The 14,909-nt window shown below is 39.2% G+C and overlaps 1 protein-coding gene across 5 annotated transcripts in view; it reads left to right on the forward strand.

The window, feature by feature from the left end:
• The window catches only part of CNKSR2 (connector enhancer of kinase suppressor of Ras 2), a gene marked incomplete at both ends in the record, with an annotated part of 254,832 nt that overhangs the window by 207,555 nt on the left and 32,368 nt on the right, over positions 1–14,909 (forward strand). For 4 of the 5 annotated variants that reach the window (XM_082864885.1, XM_082864887.1, XM_082864888.1 and 1 more), the window contains 2 exons: positions 4,170–4,270; positions 6,578–7,124. In XM_082864885.1, coding sequence (XP_082721011.1) covers positions 4,170–4,270; positions 6,578–7,124 — 648 coding nt within the window. Of the gene's footprint in view, positions 1–4,169; positions 4,271–6,577; positions 7,129–14,909 lie in introns of all 5 variants that reach the window. The other variant, XM_082864886.1, reaches the window with a different exon arrangement.

Raw genomic sequence — 14,909 nt, forward strand, 5'->3', positions numbered from 1 at the left:
AACACACACACACACACACACACACACACACACACACACACACCAGCCTTTTCAAATTACTTTATAAAGCATGAAAACTGTTCTTTAAAAGTGCATATAGATTTCTCAATTTTTTAAGATGCAAGAATTAGAAGTGTGGGCAATGTGCCAAAAGGAGAATGAATCTTGAGAAAAGTCAATTGCATGAATAAGGAACGTTGGATTTTCAGGCTTCTGTATTTTATCACTCGGCATTTCTTTGAAGCTGAGCATGGCCTTGATTTTAGTGGATTTCCTTTGTACTTGTCATTATATAACCAAATTTCATTATGGATGAAAGAACTGGTAAGTCATATTGCACATGCACGTTCCAAAAAATACTCATTCCATGGATTCATGCTGCCATAGTCTGTCATGTGAGTATTTATTTTAGTGCCTACTGGAATGTGGTAGACAATCATAGGTAGAAGCTAATAGTTACAGTTCAGGTCTCTACAGCCAGAATCTCTGAAATAATTTAGATTTCCACCTAGAGTATACATTCATCAGGTACTCTAACGTAGGTCAGAAACACATTAGACTTCCTGCCTTATGCAGGATTAGGTCTTACGTATTCTGTATAGACAACTACTGGATGCACGTGTCTATTCCACACTTCTATAGAATTGTTTCACATCTAAGTACCATTCTCAGTAGGGAAGTTTAAACTTGATACAAAATATAGCTCTTTGAGAATTGGGAATATTTCAGAAAGATGCAAAGGAATAACTGCCAAACACTGTTTCTATTTAAATACTCAGTACAGCTTGGAAGTGACTCTTTCATTGACTTAAATAAAAGTTTAGTGAATTGCTGTCTTTAACTACAGAAGTATAAAGGATATGGGGTTCTTTTTCATTATGCATTGTTTTACTTAGAGAAAACAGGGTTACAGTAAATTCTGCCAAGATCATAATTTAGCTAATTGTCTGCTAATCATTTTTCTATATTTTTCCAGCTTCAAATCAGACATTCATGACACATTATTTTCAGTCACACACAAGGTCTTTGTAAAGCTTTAATTACATAAAAGTGAATGAAATACATTGTATTTCTTTGATAGTTCTAGATGAAAAAGTCAATTTCTTTCAAATTATCCTTTTGTATCAACATGAGAAGTAAAGTGGAAATTTTCCTCTTCTATTGATGGCACTGTTTATTCATGATTAGTTACTTGTAAAATTGAATATCACTGCAAGAGACATTAAAAGTATCCATTTATTTTGTGCTAAATAGAGAGCTAAGAAAAATAAATTAATTTGCTCTTAGAATGAAAATCAGACTGGTTTCAGCCTCTGGGAAGCAGTGTGCCTGTAATTTTCCACACAAAACCAAAATGCCTAAATTTTCTGTGTAGCCTCTTCCCTGGCATTGCTCTCTCAAAGACACACGGGTTAGTGTGTGAAATGAAGTTAATTTGCAAAGTGGTATTTCAGCCTTTTCTTAGGCAACCCAAGAAAACTTTGGTTTGATGGTGTTTTTTCTTTAATAAACCCAGAATTACATCAAATAAAGGATTAGAATTCTTCCTAATTTAGCGGGGGTTGTGGGGGGCTGGGGAGGAGAGAGAGAATCTCCTAAATCTGTCGCTTGTAATAATAGCTGTAGAGATCTTGATAAAATGGTGATCATCTCCCTCTCAGTGTGCTGCCAGGACCCCTTGAGGAGCTAATTCCTTGAGACCCAAGGTCTCAGTGCAAAGGTGAAGGGGGAACTCAGCACAGGTGCCATAGTTTCTGGAAGTAGTGGGAAGGGTAAGAGCAGAGTGATCTTCACAAGCCTACTGCTTGGGAGCAGGGTGAGGGGGTGCTTAGTACCTCCACCTCCAGCAATAATTTCTCAGTAGTATTTCAAGCTCCCACAAAACTACCCAACTGAGACCCCAGAGCTCCAGAATTCACTTTTCATTGCTGGAACTTGCTACAAGAAAAAACTAATGTCTAAGGAGATGAACACTAGGCATTTATCTCCTGTGTGATCTGGGTCAGACTGTCCTGGCATGCTACCTACAAATCCACCCTATATTAGGGACCTTAATATTTATTGAGTGCTTTCAAGATGCAAGGCGCTTGAATATACGTTACCTTAGTAGCCCACTCACACAACTCTGAAAGGTGGTTATTATTAGCCCCCTTTTACAGATGATAAAACAGACTCAAAGAGATTAAGTAACTATCACAAGAGCACAGAAATGGTAATTGGTACAGCCAAGCACTGAACCTACATCTGCGCGAGTATATAGTTCATGCTTTTCCCACCAGTGTTTACTGGGTCCATTTCTGGGCAACTACATCAATTCATATTTGAGGGGAGACTTAGTATGCTGCCCATCACTGGTGTGACCCAGTGTAAAAACCAGATCTCAAATTTAGGTTAACTAGTGTTTGCTTATCCTTTACTCAAAGGGAATAATTAAAGTAGGAATTGGATTTTCAGAGACCTTGTATTCTGAGGCCTGAATATAATAATCTCCATTGCTAAAGAATTTTGAGCAGCAGGAGGAGGGGGACTTGAAGGATCATGAATATATGTCACATTAAATTCTCCCGCTAAGTCATACAAAGAGTCCCAGTGACTTGGCCCTTCGAGGCTTAGAGCAAGGCAATTTCTTAGTTCAAACCGCAGTTGTACTACTTTCTATTTGGCATATTATAATAAGTACTCAGTAAATATTAGCTGTACTTATTAATCAGCACCACAAGGAAAATATATAAAAATATTACAATATAGGAATTCCTGGGTGGATAAGGGTACCTGTAAAAACATGTGCCATGGGGCTTCCCTGGTGGCGCAGTGGTTGAGAGTCCGCCTGCCGATGCAGGGGACACGGGTTCGTGCCCCGGTCCGGGAGGATCCCACATGCCGCGGAGCGGCTGGGCCCGTGAGCCATGGCCGCTGAGCCTGTGCATCCGGAGCCTGTGCTCTGCAACGGGAGAGGCCACAGCAGTGAGAGGCCCGCGTACCGCAAAAAAAAAGTGCCATGATTTTTCACCTACATCTGAATATAAGTTAAGGTTCTTTTGTGATTTAGATTTTCATAAGAATAGGGAAACTTTTCTCTTCTTTTATCATTTGAAATTCATATGGATAATACTTCTAGGTTTTTCCTTGTAAATCACATAAAGAATTAACCCAGCAGTTACAGGGTGGTTGAGATATTGGTAGAACAGATTCTGCTGATTGGCCTTTGTGATGTAGTTTACTTACTTGACTAATGTATCTCTCGGAGTTTTTCCCCTTCCCTCTTGCCTGAGGTCTGCCAAGTCACTTTGTCTAGCGGCTTACATTTTCTACCCTTTTAAGTAGTTCTAGAAGTTTGGAACTTACAGCCCACATCAGCAGATTTGCCCTTTTGCGTTTGGCAAGAATCAGGGTTTGCCATGTGTTTCCAAGTAGAGGTGGGAGTATGGTGTTATAGAGATTCATGTCAGCATGACTCTGGAAACAGCGACTGTTAGATAACCAGTGAACTGAAGCCACAGAAGAGGATTGAGAACATTATTTTTGAAGCTGTTTATACCTGTAGAGATCTACAGCAACCCATGTATTTCTTCTTTGAGTGTTCATCTTTAGGATAAAATGATACACCTTTAAGAGGCATCATGTGACATCATTCATTAATTGAAGCTTTAAGTAATTTGGTCTGGAATCTAAAATACCCTAAACCTTATTTGACTTATGCAGTGTCTTTATCTTAACTCCTTTTTTTTTTGACGATGACAACAGAGCAAAATTTAATTTGTAGTGTTTGCCAATTTCCATGGTATAAATACTCCCACCACGGCTGATTCTGAACTCCGAATGCAATATCAACCGTTGGCAAAGTTCCCGAAAATTTAATAATCAGCCTTCTCAAGCTGTGACAAGTCAGCTCCAGCACCCCACTGGAGGCATATTGCCATACCTAAAATTGTGGCTATGTGTAATTGCTTGCTTTAAAAGGAGGTTGGAATTAGGTGATTGTACTCTTCCTTCCTTCTCAAAACCCAACTGAAAATAAAAGTTGGTGGGCCTGGAGTAGCGAGTGCTGGGGAGCAGGGTGTCGGAATGGAATTTAAACTTCCTTTTGTCAGCTGGTAGTGTGTGTTCCTGAAAATATGGCTAGAAACTTTTAACGGAATGTTGATGTATCCATGTGTGTGAATTTTCAGATTACTGGAGTGAGAGTGACAAGGAAGAAGCAGATACTCCATCAACACCCAAACAGGACAGCCCTCCACCCCCCTACGATACGTACCCACGGCCTCCCTCCGTAAGTTGCCAGTAGGAATATACTCAATATAGCATCAGATTCTTTGACCTGAGACATTATGTAGTGAATTACATGTCAGACCTTGGGGTTTTTAGGGGGAAAGAAAACAGGGAGTCTAAAAGCAATAAGGGAAAAAAATTTTAAGTATACAAAGAGTATTTAATCAGGAGAAGCAGTCAGTCACCACAGATTCCACACTAGTAAGTATCTTACCAGTTTTATTAAGAAAACATACCATTTGTGTCAGAGTAGCCTTCATGAAAATGTCAACAACAAAAAAGTTTTCTTAGAAAAAGATATATAAATTGACCTTATCTATTCTACACTAACAAAGTTAATTCCTATGTCCTTTAGAAGCAATTGTAAAAATTTATATTATATCTGTATTGAACATGTTTTGGCATGTAGCTTTTCAGGCAGCCATGGGGTCTGGTTTAATGTATATGTGTTTATGTGATGCTCTTCTTCTTAAGACTTCTTAAACCTGTGTAAATTATTCTGTGTATAGACTGTACCTTGATCTTTACAATTGTCCTGGTTTGTTTTATGCCCATTTCCCATCAGAATTACCAAAAGAGTCTCGATGCTGTCCCATTTTAGGCAATACATTGCATGGTCACGGTACCATAAGAGTCAATTCTGCCTATCTTGAGACTGAGTCTTCCAAATAGGAAATGGAAGCTGGATTTAAGGGACAATAGCAGCCACCTAATTCTACCTCCGTATTGCTACAGGGGATTTTTAACAAGAAAGGTGCTATGCAAGATGTTCATATAATTCTAGGCCACTTCTCAACCGTGGCTGTGCATGAGAATCGCCTCTGGAATGTTTTAGAAATGCAGATGCTCAGGCGTCATCCAGAGATATTAAATCAGAATATTTGGGACTGCAAACAGCTCACTGGACTGGACTGTGAACTTTTTGAGAACAGGGACCCCGTTCTATTCACTGTCCATCCCTGTGGCCTAGCACAACACTGGTACTTATTTATTAAGTGCTCAATAAATATTTCTGAAATGAATGAATGAATACTTTTGGCTAAGGACTAAAAGGAAAGTCACATTTTTAATTGAAATGTTTGATGACAGTATCTCTTACCTAAGGGAAAAAGGAGAAAAGTAGACAGAAATGCAGAATTGTTCCTCTCCGTATACACACTTCATTAATAAATGCTGCAGTGTACCAAGTGCAACAGACAAATGAAATAATGAAGTCAGTAACAAGATATAGTTTATATCATATTTTCCCTCTTTCCCTAAAACATCAGGGTCTAAACAGTTCCTTTAAATATTTGTAAACGTGGGAGAAAGGGAAACTGCAGCTTGACCAAACCGCTCTTTAATCATAGCAACTTGTGAATTTCAAGAAGGAAACTACTCACATTGTGATTAACATGTGGGAAGATAAACTGGCTGCCCACAGAAGATGCCACTTAACTTCTCCTTTACCCGGAGGGGAAGGTGTACTTTCACCTTAGTCGGGCTTTTCCTGGCCACAACCTCAGCCTCAATCGTAATGATCACATCTAACAAATCTGGCTCCTCCTGCCAGGAAGGGGCCTGGGCTGGTCTGCTAGCCCCCAGAGCTAGAGTAAGGCTTGTCCCGGTAAGGGTGCCTGCAAGACTTTTATAGCATTCACTTGATGCCCGTCCTTTTTCTTGGTTGTGCTTTGTGCTGTAACATATATTCCCAAAACTTTAAATTCCAAGGATAAGAATATTCCATTGTTCTTTTGTGTTTATGTGCTCTGAAGTGGCTATGCTCAAGGCAAATGCTAATTCCCATCAGGGTGTAATCTCATCCTTTCTACATTTTTAACTCTCTAGAAAGTGCCACAGAACTGACAAGACTGTAAGAAAGCTTATCCTTGACACTCTAGGAGCAGACATTCACCTATGAAGAAGAGGAAGGCTTGTGTCCGATTAGAGGCACCTTGTTTTTACATCCAAAATCCTGTCTCCTTGCTCTCATCCCCAGACTCCATAACATCTGGAAATATGAATTTGGCAACAATTCAGGATTTTGAATGCATAGAGATTTCAAAACTTAGGATTTTTTTGTTTTTAGTTGCTAAATATTTCTTACATAGGCACTCATGTTGCCTTATACTTTGCTGTAAAAGTTTGCACTAGTATGTCACATTTTTCATGAGAGCCCAGCGTAGCTGTATTTCAATGCATCCACGTTTCAGTCTCTTAAAATGTCAGCTGGGGCCTAACTTTGAGATGGTGGAAATCAAATGTGTTCCTTGGTGATAGGCATGGTCTGTTATTTCTGTGGAGACTGATCAGAGGCTCCTTTCCACAGATGAGTTGTGCCAGTCCTTACGTGGAAGCGAAACACAGCCGGCTCTCCTCGACAGAGACCTCTCAGTCGCAATCATCCCATGAGGAGTTTCGCCAGGAACTGACTGGGAGCAGTGTGGTGTCCCCCATTCGCAAGACAGCCAGTCAGCGCCGCTCCTGGCAGGATTTAATCGAGACGCCCCTGACGAGCTCAGGGTTACACTATCTTCAGACTCTGCCCCTGGAGGATTCCGTCTTCTCTGACTCCGCGGCCATCTCCCCAGAGCACAGGCGGCAGTCCACCCTTCCAACTCAGAAGTGCCACCTACAGGATCACTATGGGCCGTACCCCTTAGCTGAGAGCGAGAGGATGCAAGTGTTAAATGGAAACGGGGGCAAGCCTCGAAGTTTTACTCTGCCTCGAGATAGCGGGTTCAACCACTGCTGTCTGAACGCGCCGGTTAGTGCCTGTGACCCGCAGGATGACGTGCAGCCCACAGAGGTGGAGGAAGAGGAGGAGGAGGAGGAGGAGGAAGGGGAGGCAGCAGGGGAAAACATAGGAGACAAAAGTAAGTATGCCGATGGAGATTCTCAGCCTGTATACACACATTCCTAACCTTTTCAAACTTCTTATTTTAAGAAAATAGAATTCTGTTTCCCTTTTTTCTTAAAATAATGGTTTTGCTGCATAGGAAGTCAGGTATCCCTTGGTGTCCCACTTTCAGAACTTGAGTAACTTGGGGAAAAAAAAGATGAGTAATGACGCCTACATCCCAGGACACCCACAGCTAGAGCAAATAATTTTTTTTTGGCCCATCTGCCTTTTAAGGTTGATGGCATTCATTTGTTTTGCTTCCTCCTCTTATCCACTTTCTTTTCACTTGCATGCATCATCCCTTTGGTCCACAGTTGTTGCCCCCTGAGTTTGGGTTCAGAAGCTATAAATGCTTCAAGCAGGGTGTTAGCAGAACCTTGGTTGAATAAGTAAGTGAATACACATACACACACTCACACATACATACATACATATATAACTTCCCTTTTCACCATGAGAAGGTTGAAAGGAAGAATCCAAAAGAATTTTTCGAAGAAGAAGTTTTACATAGCATTTCTATTAACTTCAAATAGCAGAATATGTTTCTAGAAACCAATTTGCCAAAAGCATCCATTTACTTTCTTGGTATGTATGTTGATTGCAAAGCTCAATTTATGTGAATCAGCTCTTGAGAGAGACAAGTCATTAAGTAACCCTCTGATTGGCATTAAGAATATGTTTACTAGTTATCAAGTTATTTATCCAACATGCCATACCAAGCTTCTGTTTATAACTAATGTGATATACCAGTCCAGAAACCCAAGCTAGTTTAAGAGAAAGGCTATAACTCAGTTATTTTACTTAGAAAGAAAATCTAGTTCTGGCTATAAGAATTGAATATAAAATACCCCCAAAAATAGTATAGAAGAAATAGTATGAAATCTCTTTATTCAAAATGAAGTATGGGCCAATTAGTGCAGATGACCCAAGCTGGTGCTGATGAAACCACAGTTACTGCTTTGGTCCCGCTAGGGCATTAGACTTCTCCTTTTAAAGGATACAAACAGACTGTGTCCTTCAGCCCATTTCACACAGTATGGAGACTTTGGTTACAGGATATATTAGTGTAACTTCTTCATCACAACTGGAAAAACAACTCAAATCTCACAGGTTACCAGCAGGTCAGGAGCCTCATGTCAATTTGAAGCTTGTCTCATTTAAAATGAGGGTTACTTTGGAGATAATCGACAAGAAAATACAGTGGACCTTTTCTACTATTAAAATATGAGTTGCTTATAATAAAATTCATATGTTAAAGCAGTTTCCATGTAAAGTATATTTTAGCCATAATCTCCATGAGGAGCCTTTTAAAAGGTATACTGTTGGTTCAGGAAAGGTGATTTACCTGCCACGCCCTCACAACATTCACATCTATTAGAAATTATAGAAGAGTCTTGTGGAGGAAAGATCTAGGAACCATGTCAGGCCTCTGTAGGAGTTCTGGCAAGCACGATAATATATTTTTAATATTAAGATGATTAGTATAAGTTGTTTTCTAAAACTTAACTAAGGATGAGTTAGAAACCTCCTTTCAACTGTTGTCCAGGTGCTGCACAACTGCTACAACTAAGTATGTGAGGTTTATTCAGCATTCTACAAACGCATTGGGGAAAATACTTCATCTCTGGCATTTTAAAATAAATTGTGTTGAAATTAGGCACAACCCTCTGAAATAGAGAATCCTGTTCATGACACATTCCATCATTGCCACGGGTACAAGTCTTTGAGGCTGTCTTTTTCAACTGGCTAGATACTTAGCAGTTCCTCCTGGGCATTGTGTAGGGAGGACTAGAATGGAGAATACGTGTCCTAGGACCTGAAAGGCAAACCTAGCCCTGGGCTCGCCCTTCCTTCAGTCTCCACTAGCCCACAGAGCATCCCTAGTTAGATGGCGTTCGATTATTTTTTCTTCTAGTGTCTGTTTTTTGCTGTTTTGTTGATTGGATGTACTTTTAGCCATACAGATGTACTCCCAAAGTTGGTGGGTTTTTCCTTTAGGTTCCCGAATAAGTCAAGTGGGCAGTTATTCAATACTTTCCATCTTTTTCAGCAGGCTCTCTCTTTGTGGAATGATTGCGATAAGGCAGAACCACCCTAGAAGTGTGTCGGTAAACTTGGTATTATTGCACATTCTGTCTTTGCGGTTCGATATCGTGGGGTAGTTCGCGTTATTTCAGTCTGATCTGTTTCACTAAAGGTGACCATGCACTATCTTGCAGGGCGCCATTTCTTTCTGGGTATTTTTCTATAATCTTGCCACTTGATGTCTCAGTGTCCTTTAAACCATTCTCAACAGGGCAGTACGTTTCATGCTTGCCTGGAAGATGCTTCTTAACTTAATGGGGTACATGTTCGGCTTCCCAATGATGGTTTTTCTGCATTACTGTTTCTAATATTTAGGAGTGTGCAATTTGATGAGCACCTCCTTTGGGAAATATCGGCTCTAAAATCAGTGTTTTCAAAAGAATCTTCAAGGTCTAGTTAAGAAGTGTCTTATTCATGACTGCCCTGAGTCGGCCGTTAGGAGTAAGTATTCCAGGCTGCTTATTCAAATCAAGCTGTTTGGTGTTCTGTCAGGAGAGTCAAAATAATACATGGGAAAGAAGCTGTGGCCATCCCCTCAGCCTCACACTTACAGCGTGCCCTCCGCCCGGAGCTCTCACTGTGCTACCGCTCCGGTCAGCAGGCTGCCGTGCTTGTTAGAATCAAAGACCAGCAGCGGTGTGTTACTAACTGTCCTGCTCGAGGCCAGCATGCACTGTGACCTACTAAAGTGAATTTGCACTAATAAAGTACAGACCTGCAGAGCAAATAAGTTTCACGTCCCTAGCTCCAAACATTTTTCTCAGTTTGCCAAGAAATTAAAAATAGGAAGTACCAGGCACGTGAGCAGAAGGAGCCATGGGAGAAAATACAGCTTCTCTTCAGCTTTAAGGGCGAAGAATTACGGCACCAACCAAGCCCCTCTCGTGATCTATATTATATAGCGCTTATGAGTCTCCAGAGCAATCTAAGAAGCAAGATGTACCTAAATCTGTGACCTAGATGTTTTTTCATTCTCTTCGTACAGGTGGAATTTGGCCCTGCTTACAAGGTGTAAATTTAGTCTTCTTTAGAGCATACTTCAGTCTACGTTCTCATGGTTGAACTACCTTTTGTCTTATTTTTGAAATTCAATTCTCTAACTGAGTCATACTGTGATTTTTCTGAGGCTGAACTCATTTTAGTCTAAAGTGGATGGTACTAAAAGTACACAGATGAGACCTGTTGTGTTTTCCTTTGACAGAAAAGTCAGCTTGAATATTAATTATCCTGACCTACTTCACTGGCATTTGGGAGAAGACAACTAATTTCCTATTATCCCAATTAGCAGTTTCGAAGCTGACTGAGGTATAGGCCTTATAATACCTCAGTGAAATTAAATTATAAATTATGTCAGCCTACGCAGCTTTCAAGGAGTATAAATCATAAAAGTGTGGGACAAAATATAAAGATATTATATTTATTCTTTATTCAGAAATCATCTGCCATAACACTAAAATACGGTTTTGGTTAATGCAGCTTGAGGTCTGCTTCTAATAGTTCTCCTTCCTTTGCCATACTAGGCAGTTTAGATGAGGTTTTTGAAAGCTTTATCCCTTAATCCTGCTGATTTCCCTCTTGGCAGTTAAAAGACTACTCTTTACTAGCCATGCATTCCTGGTGCCACCATGTACTCAATGAATTTATAATGTGCTCTTTTTCATTGCCTTAGGGATAACCTATCAGCATTCTAAGACCAGCATTAGCTTGGTCTTAGAAATCTAAAGCAAAACCTAGGTTGTTTTTTTTTTTTTAGGGGGCTGAGGGTGGGAAAGATAAAATGTTACCTAGTAGCTACAGTACATATCAGGTTATCTGGCTAAAATATTTACTGATGCTTTCAAAATGAAATCTGCCAAGAAATGTATTTTAAATTTATTTTCTTAAATCTAACATCCATTGCACACCATTGGTAACTTAAGAGCTGTACAAAATGTGCAGCTCAGTGCCCTAATATCTTAAATTATATAGGCAGAGAGGCTAGATAATGACTACCAATATCGTGCAGAAGAAGATAGATTAATCTTCTTCAGTCATTTTAAGGGTCTTAGAGTAATTTCCTGAAGAGTTTCTAAAAGCCATGAGTTTTATTTTTAAGAACATTCATGTAGGAAGTATGTGGGCAACGGGAAGATATTCCCAGAATATGAAATTGTGTTAAAGGAGAAAAAGGAGCAAGCTGAAAATAAAGAAAAATGTTGCAGCACTTTTTACTGTTTTATTTATTGTCTAGATAAATTATGTTCAAACACGAAGAGTTTGGAAGAGCATAATCATCAATAATATCTTAAATTATAGTTCAGGTCTAAAGGGAATAGATGGAAAAGATATACAAGCAATGTGAATAAAAAGACATGCACCAAAAAGTCAGAGAAAGAATAGTAGAGAACCTTAAATATGTCACTTTTGTGAAGTTTAAGGGCACCCTTCTTGACGGTTATGTAACAAGTATATATTTTTAAAAAATGGAAAAATCTGGAAAGCAGTAAACAAATATTCTCTTAATACTGTATTGTCTGATTTTGAAGAAAGATTGTTAGGGAGACAGAAAACACTAAAGACTGGATATAAAGTAGAATGTAGCTATAATTTCAATATTGGTTACAGGTTGGATTTTTTAATCACACCTCCCTCCCTTTTTGGCTTAAATAATGAGGAAAAGGTAATTATCTAACTTACTGAAAGTTCAGAGGTGGGGTTGTTCTGGAGTAAATGTCATGGCTCTGCAGTGTCAGGACTCAGTTAACTTTTCTGTAATGCCAGCAGCTCTGAGCATCACTTCTCATAAGATAGCATCCAAAAGAGCCAAAGACCAGGCCCTATTCTTAGTCCTTTTTGTAAAATCAAAACTTCCTGGATCCTTCTGGCAGACTTGGCCCTAGATTTCATTGGCCAAGGCTGCATCATATGCCCCTGCCGAAACAGCAAGGGAAATGGAATGATTATGAGTTTAGACTAACCTTGATTTGTTATTAAGATCATGAAGAAAAGGAGTATACCAGACTGCCTATCATTACTATCTACATGAGCCTCTCTACTATTATGTATGTTATATCCTCAAATATATTTGTTCCAGTAATGTTTCACTCTTTCAGTGTGTATATGCAAACACACACCGCAGATCACATCATTTAAAAGGCTTGGCCCCAACGAAATGTTAGATAACAAAAGGGGGGTGTAGGGCTTCCCTGGCGGCTCAGTGGTTGAGAGTCCGCCTGCCAATGCAGGGGACACGGGTTCGTGCCCTGGTCCGGGAGGATCCCACATGCCGCGGAGTGGCTGGGCCCGTGAGCTATGGCCGCTGAGCCTGCGCATCCGGAGCCTGTGCTCCTCAATGGGAGAGTCCACAGCAGTGAGAGGCCCGCGTACAGTAAAAAAAAAAAAAAGAAAAAGAGGGGTATACATTATATAACCCTGAAGTTAGATATAATTATTGTTGACCTTTGAAATGAATAAGCATGTTTTCCTATAAACACTAAGTGATCAGAGGTTAGAATACAGTCTCTGGAGACATTCCTCAGTTCACATCCTTGCTTCCAAGTGGTATGACTGATCAAATTATTTAACACCAAAAAAAAAAAAATTATTTAACACCTCTAGACCTCAATTGCTTCGTTGTTAAATGATGTGGTAACAGTACCTACCTTTTGAGGTTGTATGGGGATCAAATGAGGTAATGCCAGAAAGCACTTAAGTTTCCATTTCTGACACTGTAAGTCTATCCAATAAATGTTTTATAATTATGTAATTTATGTAGATTTCATACAGATTTGGATTTAAGCAAAAAGGGCAATTACAATACTTAAATAGTGAATTAGTCCTGGCAAACCTCACTCAATAACATTTACCTGACTACATGACCTAACTTTGTTCAGCTCCAGCTACTGAGTTGAACCATATAAATTGATGTTTTTGTAGCTCAAAATGATGAAATATCAACAATTTTGTATATTTCAACACAGTATATTAGCTGTGCTCTAGGAGCTAAAATAGAAATGTCCCTCATTTCACATTATTATCACTCACTCTTCCTTTCCTTTTTGACTTTGGACATTTGGGAACTCAAAAGAAACTTTGTATTCCAAATAGTAATAACCTTCTCATATATATCTACTGAAATATGTATTTATAGACCTTGCCATTCAGGTTCAGATATTTTCCCCTTTTAGAGTTCTACCCTAACAACCTGGTCTGACCTAGATGCCCCTTCTCCCGCCTACCCCACCACTTTTCATCCTTGAGTATGTTACCCTGTTTTATAATCTTCACAGCTTTACAATTTGTGTATAATATCAAATATTGTTTGCTGATTTATTTTCCATTTCCACTCACCAGAGTGTAAGTTTCTTAAGAACAGGGATTTTATTCCTGTCTTGTATACCCAGTGCCTAAAACATTCTATGGCCCATAGTAGGCCAGGCACTATTGGATGAATGAGTCAGTGAGTGAATGAATAGTAGCTAAACCCTTTTATCACTTATTCTTTTCCATTTTATTATACAGTAGTTAAAGCTAAAGTTATTTTTTATTCATTGTGTGACATAAAGTCAAAACATGGCAAAATTCTTTATTTGGGGTATTTTGTAAAGGGAAGGACAGGACTGCATGTGTTCAGCATATCCTCTTCATGCTGGGTACCACAGAGCTAGGATACTAATAACTAGAATCACTGCTCTTTGTATTATGGCTCATTTATAGTCACTTTCTCTATGCTGAAACCATTCTTTTACTGTTTTATTCCCATTTCAAAGATGAAGGCCACAGAATATGACATGTGAGATAAGCAATTCATTGTTAGAAACTGGATCTTCCAGCACCCCTAGGCAGTTGATTTTCCTACCAAAATCTGCTGCCTATCGAAGGAAGTCTGGCTCCCTCAGAAGTCACTCATCACCTAACTTCATCCTGATTCATTTGTAAAATGTGTTGAAATTGCAACTTGTACTTTAACGAATAACCAATAGCCCGCATCAGCCAGGAAAATATTCTCAGAAGTTTTATAATAAGTAATGAAGCCAGATTCAGTTGGCAAAAGAATGAACTCTAGATGCTACAGAGTCATACCAGCAGAAGATGTGGACAGATAAGAGTTAAAGCTCACATAAAAGGATGACAACCCCTCACCAGTATAGGTAAGACAAGTTATGATTTACAGTTTGTTTTACCAAGAAAGATGATTAGATTCATCCATACTGCTACTTGTTACTATTTTCACACATCAAAAAGGCAAACCACTTCCTTCAGATCAGTGGTAGCATATAGTCAGTTTCTCAGCAGAGTTTGTTCTAGCTCATTTTATGAGAACGTGTTCTAAGTTTAGACTCCTTTTACCTTGGTCACCCTTGCCAGAGAAAGCTGAAGGTCACAAATGCCTCCTTTTTTTCCCTCTACATATGAAGTCTACCTCCTATGGTTACCAACTACTGGAAGATTGTAGGTTAAAACATAATAGGAATGCACCATAAAACATGCCTTGGAAGTTTTTAAACTTCCCTGCATGTTTTTCTTTTATTGTTTAATTGAAAAGTAGTAACTTGCTTGTTGCTAAATAAACAAGCTAACTAATTAAAAAAACAGTGATGAAAGTGAAAAGCAACCCTCTCTCCTTCATTTTCCCCAGAGGTAACTTCTGTTAAAAGTTAAAGCTTTAAAAATTCTTGTATGAATTTGTTTTTCT

The sequence above is a fragment of the Leucopleurus acutus genome, assembly GCF_964270905.1.
Source record: "Leucopleurus acutus genome assembly, chromosome: X".
NCBI classification, from domain to species: Eukaryota; Metazoa; Chordata; class Mammalia; order Artiodactyla; family Delphinidae; genus Leucopleurus; species Leucopleurus acutus.